This window comes from Neodiprion pinetum, chromosome 6, assembly GCF_021155775.2.
Source record: "Neodiprion pinetum isolate iyNeoPine1 chromosome 6, iyNeoPine1.2, whole genome shotgun sequence".
NCBI lineage: Eukaryota > Metazoa > Arthropoda > Insecta > Hymenoptera > Diprionidae > Neodiprion > Neodiprion pinetum.
The window spans coordinates 30,978,660-30,991,879 of NC_060237.1; the positions used below are offsets into that span (position 1 = coordinate 30,978,660).

General features: G+C 44.2%; 2 protein-coding genes across 3 annotated transcripts in view; both read left to right on the plus strand.

Annotated features, from left to right (window-relative positions):
• Positions 1-5,434: 5,434 nt before the first annotated feature.
• Positions 5,435-11,271, plus strand: LOC124221741 (selenocysteine insertion sequence-binding protein 2). Its single transcript, XM_046631997.2, has 5 exons — positions 5,435-6,058; positions 7,156-7,829; positions 9,364-9,587; positions 9,675-9,832; positions 10,128-11,271. Exons 1-5 carry the CDS (start codon positions 5,678-5,680, stop codon positions 10,299-10,301), a joined length of 1,611 nt encoding a protein of 536 aa, XP_046487953.1. The 5' UTR covers positions 5,435-5,677; the 3' UTR covers positions 10,302-11,271.
• A 1,142-nt stretch (positions 11,272-12,413) lies between these two features.
• The window catches only part of LOC124221735 (uncharacterized), a 38,574-nt gene continuing 37,767 nt past the window's right edge, over positions 12,414-13,220 (plus strand). For both annotated transcript variants that reach the window (XM_046631987.2, XM_046631988.2), the window contains exon 1: positions 12,414-12,898. The gene's annotated coding sequence lies outside the window, so the exon portion shown is untranslated. The remainder of the gene's footprint in view (positions 12,899-13,220) is intronic.

Below are 13,220 nucleotides of genomic sequence, written 5' to 3' on the forward strand. Positions count from 1 at the left end.
TACTTCGATTTATCGTATTTTTGCCCACGAGTGCTCGAATCCTCTCATTTTCGACCGTGCGCCGAAAACATGACAGTACGCGCGGTAATCCTGATCTATTTCCGTCAAGACTGACGGACTGAAAAAAAAAAAAAAAAAAAAATACAACTGCCCTCAATCCACGCGTATCTCAGTAGGGATCTCTGTACCTATATCTCCGATTTTTTACCAATTTTACGGGGAGTTAAAGGGGTGGGGTTCTTGCAACTTGGAAGGTTCAATATTTGGAATGGCCGACACATCGAAATTTCAAACATGCGAACACAAAATAACGAAAGTTTTCGAACGATACATCTTTCGTTATTTCATTATCGCGTGTTCAAAATTTCGATATACACATCGGCCATTCCGAATACCGATCGTTCGAAATTTTGACCGCCACCCGGTTGAAAGAGGCTGCAGCTTCCCCGCGCACACATTTCAGCTATTTATAAACATGCTTGCAGTGTAACGCATGTACACAGGTAGTTAGGTAGATATATTATTATAGCCGCGCAAGAAGCAGTTTATGCCATACGTTTACCGAGCATGCCGTCGATGTAATGCTTACGCAGGTAAAGAGACGGCCGACCAGCCAATAATAAACCAATAGCGGTTTTCGCGCAGGTGACAGAGTTGGCGCCAAGACTGCGGAAACTAATAAGATAAAGTCTCCTGCGATCCCCGAGCAAATACCACGCGCAACTATCTGAGTTGCTGTTTAAAGCGTCGCAATATTGATCGAATCGATCAACGGAACCGGTGGTACGGCAAATTTCGGAGTTGATGTGTTATTCTGCCGTCAAAGGAATCGCAACAATATTCGTCCCGACTAAATCCCCGCGCCCGTGATTCGTCCATCTTCGTAGAAAATCATGATGAATTCGGGTAGCGAAACGCGGTGCGGATTATCGAGAGAAAAGGTCAGCCCGCAGGCCGTCCGAACCTTGGAGCTTACCCAAGTCATTGTCATATTGTCATATTAACGAAATTCGCGCCGCGTTGTTTAATTCGGGATTTGTAATTCGCCCTCGCGGTGGAAACTTGGCAATCTAATTACACGTTAATTTGATAACCGAGGTCTTTCGGTCTACACGTAATTAGCCTCAGCCGACATTTCCTGTCCCTGCGGTGAAGCAAAAATCCTCGAGCAACGCGGCGGGCGATCGTCAACCGTGTCCGGTAATCACCGAAATTTTTCATACAAAACATGCGGCAGCTCGAGGAAGGAAAGCCAGCCGTCGCGTCGTTTAGTAACGCGGAACTCTGGTCGCCGCTCGCGTTTAGCGATTGAAGAAGTTCTTTGAAGTCTGCGCCTGATCGGGATCCCCGTTTTTCCCTCATCCATCCGGTCCCGCTGAATGAAATTCCGACTCGCGTAGGTATCGCCGAGTGCCGTGCGCACGGGAATTTATTCCCCTGCAGAGAGGACGGTGTCCCCGATTTCGCTCGTCGCTTCCTTCGCAAAAGTCTGTCTCGAGTTTGCCGCGGACCATCGAGAAGGAGGGAAACACTAGGGGCGAAGGGGGGGCTCAAGAAGGAGAGAAGGAGAAAAGGAGAGAAGGAGAGAAGGAGAGAAGGAGAGACGCCTCTGAAACGAAACACTAGCTCCGACGTCGTCGATGGTCTCCACTTTATGGCTTCGAGTACCGCGTCCCAAACACATTCCACCGATCGGCTATCACGAAATCGGAATAAAACGTCGATCTCGGGGCACGAGAGGCTGACCTCCTCCTCCTCCTCTCTCTCTTTTCGCGTCCGCTTATTTTATTTGCCAAACGCGATGGGATAAATCATAATTTGCCGATAACGAGACGTGATACCAGGTTCGCTATTAATTATCCGCATGCATATCCACACGCGATTATAACCGGCTTCTTCTCGGACTGTCGTTAAACGTCCGTATTATAGCGAAACATTAGCCGGGGGCCAGAAGGGAAACCCGAATAACAAGGTGCGTGGCTTTAATCCTCGAGCATTTGGAACGCGGCGTTTTACCGCAGGTTCGATTGCAATCGTGTACTTGGAATAGAATTGCTGTTGTCCGGTCTGGTTTGTTCGGCTCCCTAAAAGAGTTTGTTACCAAGTTATGACATCGCGATGAAAGGTGGAGAGCAGCCTGACATACCCTTCCCTCGATCCGCGCTTTTGCCACTCCGCCGGCTGTGGGAACTAAGCCAATGTGTCAATCTCTGTCTGTCTTTTTACAAAGTTTCGTCTTCCTTTTCCCTCAATTATAACGTCTTCCTAATCCGGTTTCCCCGTGTAATATTAAAACCCAGCGAGTTTATGCACTTTGCGCATCAAATTCAACCAACCGGACTTTTTCGACAATTTTAACACCCGACGTGCAGTATTGCAATTCGCAATTTTCTGCGAAGACATTATCTCGCAAAGATTTTCATTTGGCAAACATTTCTTAGGTATATGCTCTGGTGAAAATGATTTCTACGATTTGTTACGAATTTTTTAATGAAATTGGGACAGTTATAAAAACCTGTGGATTTTCATGAAAATTTGTATTTTGACAGTAAAAAATCTATCAAGCCGCTACGATTTTCAATGAAAATTAACGATTCTTTACGAAAAACTGTGCATGTTTACAATTTTGTACGAAATAATACGAAATGTTACATTTTCCGTAAACATTCGTATTAGTAGAAATTTTCACCTTGGTGAGCCTGTTGGCCGGTAAAATGAGACAATTGAATTCCTATGCAAATAAGTTGACAACAATCGTCCTTCGCAAGTGTTAGTCGTTGCGACCTCTGTTGAAACTTGCGTAATTTCGAATTAATGACAGAATCTAAATGAGATGTGGCAATTTTTGTGCGAAATAAGAATCGATATGGAAAAATGCACCAGTTTCCACGTCACCCATGGGGTACGGTGCCGAGACGCGTTCCCGTTTTTTTACATGGCGGGTTCCCCAGGAGGCCTACACCATGCCACACGCACGTGATTCTTTCACGTCGTGTGGAATTTCTTTTCTCAGATTCTTTACGAATTTAGGAAAGTCTAAATAAGCGTAAAAGTCGATTTATTGATTGATTCCATAGCACACGCTTTGCCTTTTGTCGATTTTCAAATTTTTCTATTTGTTCAATTGGGCTCAATAAAGGTCGTCGTTTTTTCCTAATATTGTTCATTTATTTTCTTTCGTTTTCCGATTAAACCACCAATTCTCACCTTCGTCGCTTGTCATCCTCCGGCAACGAATATCGAGAGACAGATCAACAGGTTAAGCAACAAGTGCCTTGACTTTATCCCACGTCGGCCAAGATTACGGATTTCGCGGCGTGCATGATTTTATTCCTTCACTTTGCCAATCATTTTTCAAATCGTCTGTATCACGTGAATTGTTTACAAGCCAGAATTGAAAGATAACTTGATCGAGATTTTAAAAATACCGAATGGAAGTTGAAATCCATACCTATTCTCAGGTCTCGTCTTCTTCTCTTTGGTCGATAATTGAAACCGCGACGAATGTGAGAATTGACAGATAAACCTAATATTTTATCCTTATCGCTAAGATCCTTAAGCTCTAGGTTTACGAACTAAATACCTTAGATGCTCGAAAGCAACGAATGGCAGATATATTCTAATCGGTGGAATAGGCAAATCTACGTGATATCGCGCTGCTAATACCGGGAGCCCGATGTTCTCGGAATCAGAGACTGCGTTGTGATCGAATCCCCGAATGCTGCCCTTATATACCGCCCCGCGAATATCGATTTCGCGAAAACGCCGAGCCCTCATCGCGCATGACTTCGCATCTACTTCGGTGGTGGGTGGAAGAACGACGAACCAAGCCGATACCCGCTGTCGACGACCAGGGTGGGATTTTCGCTAATGATAAAAATATCGCAGGCTCATTTGCGAAAAAGACTTCTCAATAATAATAACAACAATATCAACAGCAACGAAAATTGCAGGAGAAAATCGAGCAATAACTTGTTTTTCCAATTGTGATATCTGTATTGGATTTACGTGACAAGCATGAATTGACCTATGCGTCAAGAATCGCGAAAAAAATGCCTGTGTTCACCGTTTTTGAGGAAACTTTCGTCTCGTGGTCTTCGTCCCACTTAACAACGATTGGTCAAGGATTAAGAAATTGGCTTACTGTACAAGGTATACATGTACACCTATGTATGCCTATCGGAAGGATTATCGTTGTATGCAAAGGAGTGTTTATACATGTGTACACACGTATCAGCGAATCGCTAATTAGCGTCATAATTTAATATCTTCGATTAGAGATTTTTTCCACAATCTCCGATTCCGCATCGGTGCCAGGTAGAAACTGCTAATTCTGAGACACTAATTAATAGTCTTTCTTAATACAGATTTCAATGTATTCCATACTCGTAAAAATCGCCGTTTACCCTCACGCGCGATATCGCCCAGAAATATCTCATAATTAGACTTATAATTTCTCCTCTCCGTTTCTAACACACTTCCCAGAAGATATTATCAATTGTATGGAATATTTTTTCGATCTTTCATCGTACGTTTCATGTATAAATATACACAATGATTCTGAATAGCATTAGTGTGAGAAGGAGAAAAAAAAAACAAAAAATACCAGAAGAAATAGGGTCAAATTTCCGGTTAATTACCACCCTCCAATGATCTTACATTTTTTCTTGCTGAACTTTTAAACCGATCAACTGATACATTCAGCGGTTGAGAAGTTTTTTTATCGCCACGTTCATTTTTCGTAATCTTCTATACGAATTCTTATTTTGAATATAACGTTTTGCTTGGAGGCCAGTATCCGATCCGTTTCCAATCTCTTCTCTATTCCGTGAATTTATACATTTTTCGTTTTAATCCCACTGAGAGGCTGCGCGTCCCATCACATCAACCTCCGAAAATTTGAAAATTCCTCTTTTGCCGAGATTTCCTAGTTCTAAAAGCTCTTTTTGAGCCGAGCCAACAGCCGTAGATCGAGGTGTCTACTTTTTTCGGCGACTAGGAAATCATGACCCTTAAGGTTTATTCGTGAACAGAATAAGAATTTTTTAAATGTGATTTTCCAAATATTCAGAGTATAGCAAGCAACTTGGCATCAACATCTCGATTTTTCGACTTTCACATAACGTTGAAAATACGCGCAATAAATATAACAATATGTTCCGTACATATAGGAGGCAAAAAATTACACTTTCTTTGAATAGATCTATCTATACAAGAGACTTAAAATTTAAAAAAAAAACGCAATCTTAATTACTAATTAACCTATCGATACAATTTTCAGGTTAATCAGTAAAATTTCATGTCACGTCTCGTTGTCAGATTTAAGAATTGTCAGGTATTTTCAGGTCTTTAAACGCTCCGCAGCGACGTCCCTGAAAGAATCCATAGCGTGGCGCCATCTGTCGGGTTGTTTAAGAACCATCTCGCCGAAAAGTCATCGCCATGGCGTGAAACAGTAAATACACATCCAGCAGTTATGCGTAGACAGAGCGATGGGCGCGTGGTTAATTTCCGGGTGTGTAAAGTAATTTCCACGGTCGGCAAGCAGCTCGACAGGAGCGTGAGGGAGGATCATCGCATCGTCGAGGCGGTGGAGTCGTTCGGCGGCGGCGCTGCCTCGTCCGTAAGAAGACGATAATCTGACATCTTAGCCAGGAGAGGAGGAGCGAAGTCGGGGATGTCGACGACGTCGACGACGGAGAATTGGTGGCGATGCTCGGTGTCGTCGTCGTCGGAGCAGCCGGACATCAGGGGCGATCCGGCCTGGCTCGAGTTCCCGACCATTGCCAGCAGAACTAGATGCAGCCGCATCTACCTCCGGGAGCAGGCGAGGATCGTCGACAGGACGAACGTCCTCGACGACGAGGGCTTTCCCAGGCTCGGACAGAGGATCCAGAAGCGGAAGCTGACCGAGAGCCAGGCCTCGGGGGACGACGCGACTGCCGAACTCGGACACCGCCTCCGCGACCTCGACATCCACGACGAGGAGAGGAACGGCAGGAAGTCGTCGAAGAGGCCCAGGAGTATCATCTGCATCGACCTAAAGAAGTCCGTCGAGGTGAGCGAGATGAATGATCTCGTTTTCTTTTTTTTTTGCTCTGTTCTGTTGACTTTCGAACAGGATTTCTAGCTGTCAGGGAAATCGGGTATGTCACCTGGAATGTTCGTATTATTTTCCTCGCTGATGTACGATTCTTTGAGATGATGTAGAAAATTATTCTCAACGAGGACAATTTTGGGGGCTTGTGGGAAATTGATGAATTGATAAATTTCGATGGTAAGCACTGTTTGAAATTTATTAGAAATAACAAGAGTATTAAAATCAGTCAATGGTATCAGATTGACGTTTCTATCTCCGCATTTTGAAAGAATGGCTAATTCTAATCTTCCGTTAGTTTCTTAAAATTGGAGTGCTCATTGTTATATTATTTGATCATTAAATTTAAGTAAAATTGAACTGAAAGAAAAATTGGACTATCTTAACTTACGGCGGAGGCGTCTGATTTCTAATTTTTAACTAACTTGTACTAGGGTAGTAAATTCGTTAGTAGAGTTAGGTTGACACAAGTCCTGGAAGAATGTATATTTTCGTCCGGAAAACCGGTAAACGTCAGGGAATTTGATATGTCGTTGACGCTAGGCGCCCTGTTCAAGATCTGCTTTAAAATCTTGAGAAATGTTTATAGTTTATAAACCGCACGCGGCAGCATTCCCGTAACCTTTGATAAATCAGTTTGTTTTCGTTGGCCGATAAGTGCGTATCAATACGCCTTGTTGTACCTGCCTGTGTGTACAACACGCTCATCCGCATAATTCTAGAGTTACAGACGACGTCACGTTCACGTAAGTGTCGATAAGGAGTGGTCGTCGCGCGAGTCGCAGGTATCGAAAAACAGTATATATGTATAGCTGATTTAGAGCGAGCGGAACGGTCGGTGGGAGATAATCGGTACCCGTTTTCCATAAAAGCGTGATCGCTGCTGGCCAAAATCACCCGGATCACACAGTTCCGATTGTTTAACGAGTGAAAGATCTATAGGATCTATTCAAGCGTTTTTGAGGTAGCTGAACCTTCAGACAACCGACTTTTATATCTTATATATACCTACCTACCTACAAGATGACGAATAAAACACGATTCTAATGAATTTCCAGAGGCAAAGGAGTCTGTCCGAGTCGCAGACGAGCAGAATGACGCCGGCGAAGTTGCAGCGGCTTAAGCTGAACCTGAGCCTGGCGATCCGGAACCCGTTGGATTCGGATCAGGTGGTGTCGTGCAAGAGAGGAAAGCAGCGAGAGACGCCAAGGGTAGCGAGGCTATCGAACCTGAAGAGGGTGATTTTAAAGGAGCGGGAACTGAAGCGGCAGGCGAACCTCGAACGGCGAAAGGGCTTCGATGCCGAGAAGATGGGGGCGATGGCGAAGGACGTCAGCGAGATTGACTTCAACCGGTTGAAGATCAACGCGGAATCGTCTTCGACGCCGGGCATGAGGCTGTTCCTTTACGAGCGCAGGGAGCCGCGATCTTTACAATTAGACGACCAGCCGGAATCCAGCAAGGGCGACGTCTCCGGGACGCTGGAGAACTTGGCGCTCCAGAGGGAGGACGACGCTGAACCTTTGACGGAAGTTAGCCCTGAGGACCGGGACGAGCGCATAGACATCAACGTCCTGACCAAGACATCCTGTTTGAAAATATGCGACGAGACTGGAGAGATGGTCGAGGTGTTTGTGGAGTCGAAAATGCCGCCTCCGAGTCTAGAGAAAAATCTATCTGCGACACCGAAAGATCTCCCTGCAGAACCGAAGCATTCGAGAAACTTTCGCGAGTAAGTACGATTGCATGATCTTGTTTATTTAAGATCTGCGAAGTTACGTTGACGGTGGACGGACGTGCGTCAAAAAAGTGACGGGTAATTATCGACTCGTTGTCAATTTCTTTGATCGTGTATTTTTTGAAAGTGATGAAAGTCCGTGAAAAGCTACGCCGACGCGTGAATCGGGAAACGACACAGTGACATTGCGTATAATAAAAATGAATAAATTCAATCTGAGAATGATGAATCGTTGTTTGGTCGTTTGTTATTTATGTTTACACGCCTCGATTGACCCAATAGATCCAAGTCCGTCGCAACGTCTGAGGCTTGTTTAACTAGTAATTCGCAAGTCGCTGTATGAGTAAAAGTCATATTTATGGTGAACAAATTACGCTAGAAATTTATATTCTAATATCAACAATCGTATATGTGTCTCGTCACGTAGTCTTATTTTCGAGCTAGCATTCCGTATAAAATTCCGGATGCGTTGTATGTGTCGCACCTTTTACACATTCGATCGGCAAGATAACTGTCGTCAACAACACACAACCCTAGGCGAGTCATCGCGTACGGTAATCGAGCCAAAATTAATGTACACATAAAGCTGGTGACGATAGCTGATTTTATCGCAAATTGTATGTCAATCAAACTTGCGTCAGTCAATTGAGACAGCAGGCTTCGTCGGAATCATGAGACCTCGAATGAATTAATCGATATCGTCATGCCGATGTAATAAAACTGACGACATACGTATATAGTACATTATACGTTGAAAAACGAGCCAAGCGGACCCTTGGAATGCCGCTACATACCAATGTACGTACTTCGTAATTATCGCCGCGCCGCTTAATTGCCTCGTAATTATGATTTTACAACGGGGAACGAATGGCCGAGCGAGTTTATGGTATTCCGACGTCCGTTCCCTCATCTTATTCGTCCCGACACGTGTCACATCATCGCCTGCACGCCCGATTTGCTTCCAACCTTTGTCGATCGAGCGAGTAAATTCATCTGTTACGATAACACCCACGGTCCTTTTTCATCTCTGCTGTCTCTAAGGCCTCCTCGCAATTAATCACCCCGCACGTCCACGTGTAATCCAAAATGGGCAACAATTTTCGCCACTTTTTGCAAAGGGTATCGGATATAATAATAACAATAAATCTCCCCAATACGTTCATCACAATTCGCAGAGCGAAATTTCACGACCACAGATAAAAGCACGAAGAGAGGGAAGATATTATCCGTCGCATACCTATAATACGGTCAATATGGCACATTGGACTTATTTGTCGAACTGGATTATTGTTTGCTATTTCTGTTTGTCATTTGTCGGCCGTATTCTCTGTTTACCCGAGTCAGTCCCACAGCAACCAATTGTACACTCGCAGAGAATCGATCATCCCGTGTAGCTGACACGGCTTTGTGTCCGCAATTTCATCGCATCAAAGCGAATTTCCTTCGCGAAATTTTCACCGAAAGAAAAACACGCTTCTGTTTGACAAAACATAAGCGAAAGTTAACCCTCGCATATTTCTCCCCTCAGATACTGCACGAATAATTTAACACCGGGGCTGAACGCGTCGATGGAACTTTTTCTGGCCGAGGTTTACCGTCTCCAGCGACGAATGTACGAGAGGGATGAGGTCAAGGGTCGTTCGAAGCGGAGGTTTTACGCCGGGTTCAAGCAGGTCATCAAGTACGTCGAGTTAAAAAAGATTAGATTCGTCGTCATCGCTCCGGACCTGGAGGGCATCCATGGCTACCCAGGTGGGTGAGAAACTCCTATTTCTGCAGAGTTACTTCTGCATCTTTGGCGCAATTTTCATTATTCCAACGCACATCTTCTTCGCGCAGGTGGCCTCCTCCAACTCGTGGGAAAACTTATTACCGCTTGCAAATTGCACGAGGTAGTTTTCTGCTTCGCCCTCAACAAACGGAAGCTGGACTACTACACTCACAGAAAGCGTAGCGTCTGCAGCTGCGTCGGTGTGTCCAACTACTCGGGAATCGAGGTTTGCCTCCTCATTTTGCCCCAAACTCACGTTCCTTTTGCTATTTGTTTTAACTTCTGAGATATGGAAAATTTTTAGTCAACCAGTGGTATCTTCTTTCCAGCAGAACTCATTCAAACACCCATCGTTCAGTCTGTTTTTCGTTGAAATCTTCTACATTCATCTTTCAAATCGTTAGTTTCTCACGATTCCTGTGACTGTTAGAGTCGTTATCTGATCTGGATTATCCCAATCTACCGACGAATGGGTATTTCAAACACTTATTTTCGTTCCCTTTCGACTCTCGTTTCTTCAGGAAATTTTCGAGAACGTGCTCACGGAATTGATACAGGCGAGGAATTCCTACGGGAAAGTAAATGTCCCTGGAGACCATGGGGAGGCTTTGAATCCAGCGAAGAAGGCCTGCGAGCACATGCTGCTATCGGCGAGAATCAATCTTCTCTTCAAATCTCTGGCCGTTGTGACCTGAAGAAGGGATTAATGTCCGAAATCAAGGCACTTCAAACCCTCACTGTCGACTTACTTGCAATTGAAAGACGACGATGACGGTTAATTTTCTTTCCTAAACAGCCTGAATTCAAACGAGTATTACTCATGCGTATATTGACATCCAATTGCGGCCATAAAGATCGCATGTACTAACGTTACTCATGATCCGAGGGTTGCGCAGGCCTCTTAGTATGAAACACAGATCTGGCATGTATGCGCCAGTACTTTTCATGTATGTTTTTTTTTTTATCATTCATTACACGAACCTATAACTTTTATTTTCAATTGGAAACGAGGGTAGAGATGAGAAGAAAGGGTATTCTTGATAATATTGTTTGTAAAACATTGGCAATGTATGGTACTATCTAGGTATAACGAAAGAAAGATATTTGTATATGATGTGCGAGACGAAGTTGGACATCAGTTGTCAATTGTGTACCTTTTTTTTATTACACGTACACATGTTGTTAAGCGGATTCTCACTGCACCTCACCAACCCGTAGAAGTTGAACGAAGTGCTTACCCGGTGCACGATAATTTGGTGACACGTGATCAAAGCCGGCAAAAGAATCTCACAAAAGATATCGCGAGGTTTTGTTGGGCCCATGGCGTGATCGATAAACACACCTCGTAATCTTTAGCGTTACTAATCCTCGGTTACTGCTCAAATGTAATCAAAATGCCAGAAGTTACAAGTACAAAAAAAAAAAGAAAATTACTTCTAGAATCTACTGAGCCCTGTAGATTGCAAATAACTTAAACTAGAAAACAAAATGAGATTAAAAAAAAGAAACAATCTTGTTCGAATGCACTGATTGTTTGCAACGAGCATTCAAAATATCACGTCATAATATATGCACGTGTACGGTATAGTTTGTACAGTTTCTATTACACCGGTTTTCTGTTTTTTCCATGAAATCAAAATACATCGACTCGAATTCGCTCCGAGACTCATGACCTTTTACTTTTCGTAGACAGGTGTGAATGAACCTGACTTAACTCCTTCGGTGAAAATTTTTGCGTATTCGTATAACGCAGGAGGAAAAAGAAAATTGAAGCTTTGGAGAATATCGGTATGGTTTCTTATCAGGCAGTTGATTCAGTGAGTTTTTCTACAGCAAGGAAATTACGAATAGAGCAAATTGTAAGTTATTATTCAATTGAATGAAATCGTTGAAATATTAAGATTCCAGTAAAAATTTTGTAACTACGGTCGTAAAAATCAAATATCTTCACGGTGATTAAGATAACGATCGGATTATTATGAAATTATCAAACACGCTTTACCAAGCAAGAGAATCTAACCTTTTTGATTTCTTTCTTCCGAAGACTGTTAAAGACGGTTACCCTGATGGTTTTCGTGTGTCTGATGAGATTCCGTGTTAAACGGCTCTCGTCGACATAAATAGAAGCTACCGGACGGTTGACACTGTTCCTTACGATCCCAGGCCCACCTACTCGCGAGCACCGCTTTCGAAAATTTTCCCAGGCGTAAACTACTTTAAATGTTCCCGTCGACGTCCAGAGAAAATAGTATATTGTCCGACAAGGAGGCAAACCGTCACTTTTCGGGTCAAACGTAAGTTTGCAACATGAGTCGAATTTGAGTCGAAGGCGAATATTGGAAATACGCGGTCGAAAAGACCGTCGCCTCTTTGTTGCACACGATTTTTTATGTAACGCGAGTATGTTACGCGTTTTTTCACGAAATACGAAATTGAGATTAGGATCGCCTAAGTCAAATTTGTTCGCGACGACGCATGCACGCGGTACAGAAAAGACCACTTACCTCCTAGGAATTAAAGTAGTCTTTTCAGTACTCTGCGCATACGCGTTCGCAGACTCACTCTATCGTCATGGAAACGAATACTTTGTGTACCGAAAACACACGTGAACACACGTGAAAAACCGCGTAAAACATGCTCGCATTATACATATAAAAGAGATAAAAAGCTCGGAACGAAATTCCCGTGCGCCTGAATCGCCTACACAGGCAACGCGGTGGTGTAACGCGGGTTGCCTGAATGACTGGGTAGCCGATTAGAAAAACGGCCAATACCGATATCGAGAGGCAGCGTTGAGTTGGTTTTCGACCGTTGCGACGACAGGCACAGGCGCGCAACCTAGCGATCGCACGATCGGCACTCGAGAGCCCGAGGCGGACGGGATTCCGTGGCGTGTCGTTGATTTCAGTCAGTCGGCCACCGCGTACCGAGCGAGAAGTATCGCAGCCGACGCCGTTCGTCCCCTTTCTCGATGCTCTTCCGCTCGGCGGTCGTTGCTTTGTGACACCGTTTTGACGTTTGACGCCGGCGATCATCATCGCCCAGAATCAGCATCGTCGCGTCGGTCCGAACATCCGATTCCCCGCGATTTCCTCGCTCGGCTGTTTGTTTTTACACCTGCCTAGATACTTACTTTTGCCGTTACTTACGTACCGCGTTTCCTCTTCGTCCGCGCTGTGATTGATTTCTGTGCACCGCTACTGTGATTTCAAGGATACGGTGATCGTTCCGCCTGACCGCTTGCCTCGTCGTCGGATCGGTGCTGATCACATCCGACCACACAGTGTTCAAGGTAAGCCTGCTCCTCTTGTTTACACTCCGCCCTTCGCTCCCACGATCTTAAAGTTACTCACTGTCTTGTCCTTGTTGTCGTTTCGTCACTAATTGCAGTACACGAACCGGAATCCCATTTACTTCGATTGCATATTAAGATCCGTTCGCGATAAGGATTCGCGATCACGAAGACCCGGCAAACAATCGGATAATACGCATCGTATTTTTTGGACCTAATTAGATACGGATGGATTATGATACTGGGTACGATCGTGTCTTTGTTTACTCGAAAGTTACGACGACTATTGTCGATTTCGCATACTCACACCTACATTCTCGCA

Excerpts from the sequence above, each read along its gene's own strand:
- LOC124221741 (XM_046631997.2), top strand. The coding sequence starts at position 5,678 with ATGTCGACGACGTCGACGACGGAGAATTGGTGGCGATGCTCGGTGTCG. Across the intron at positions 6,059-7,155 it reads ACCTAAAGAAGTCCGTCGAG|AGGCAAAGGAGTCTGTCCGA; the intron begins GTGAGCGAGATG and ends ATGAATTTCCAG. Across the intron at positions 7,830-9,363 it reads CATTCGAGAAACTTTCGCGA|ATACTGCACGAATAATTTAA; the intron begins GTAAGTACGATT and ends TTCTCCCCTCAG.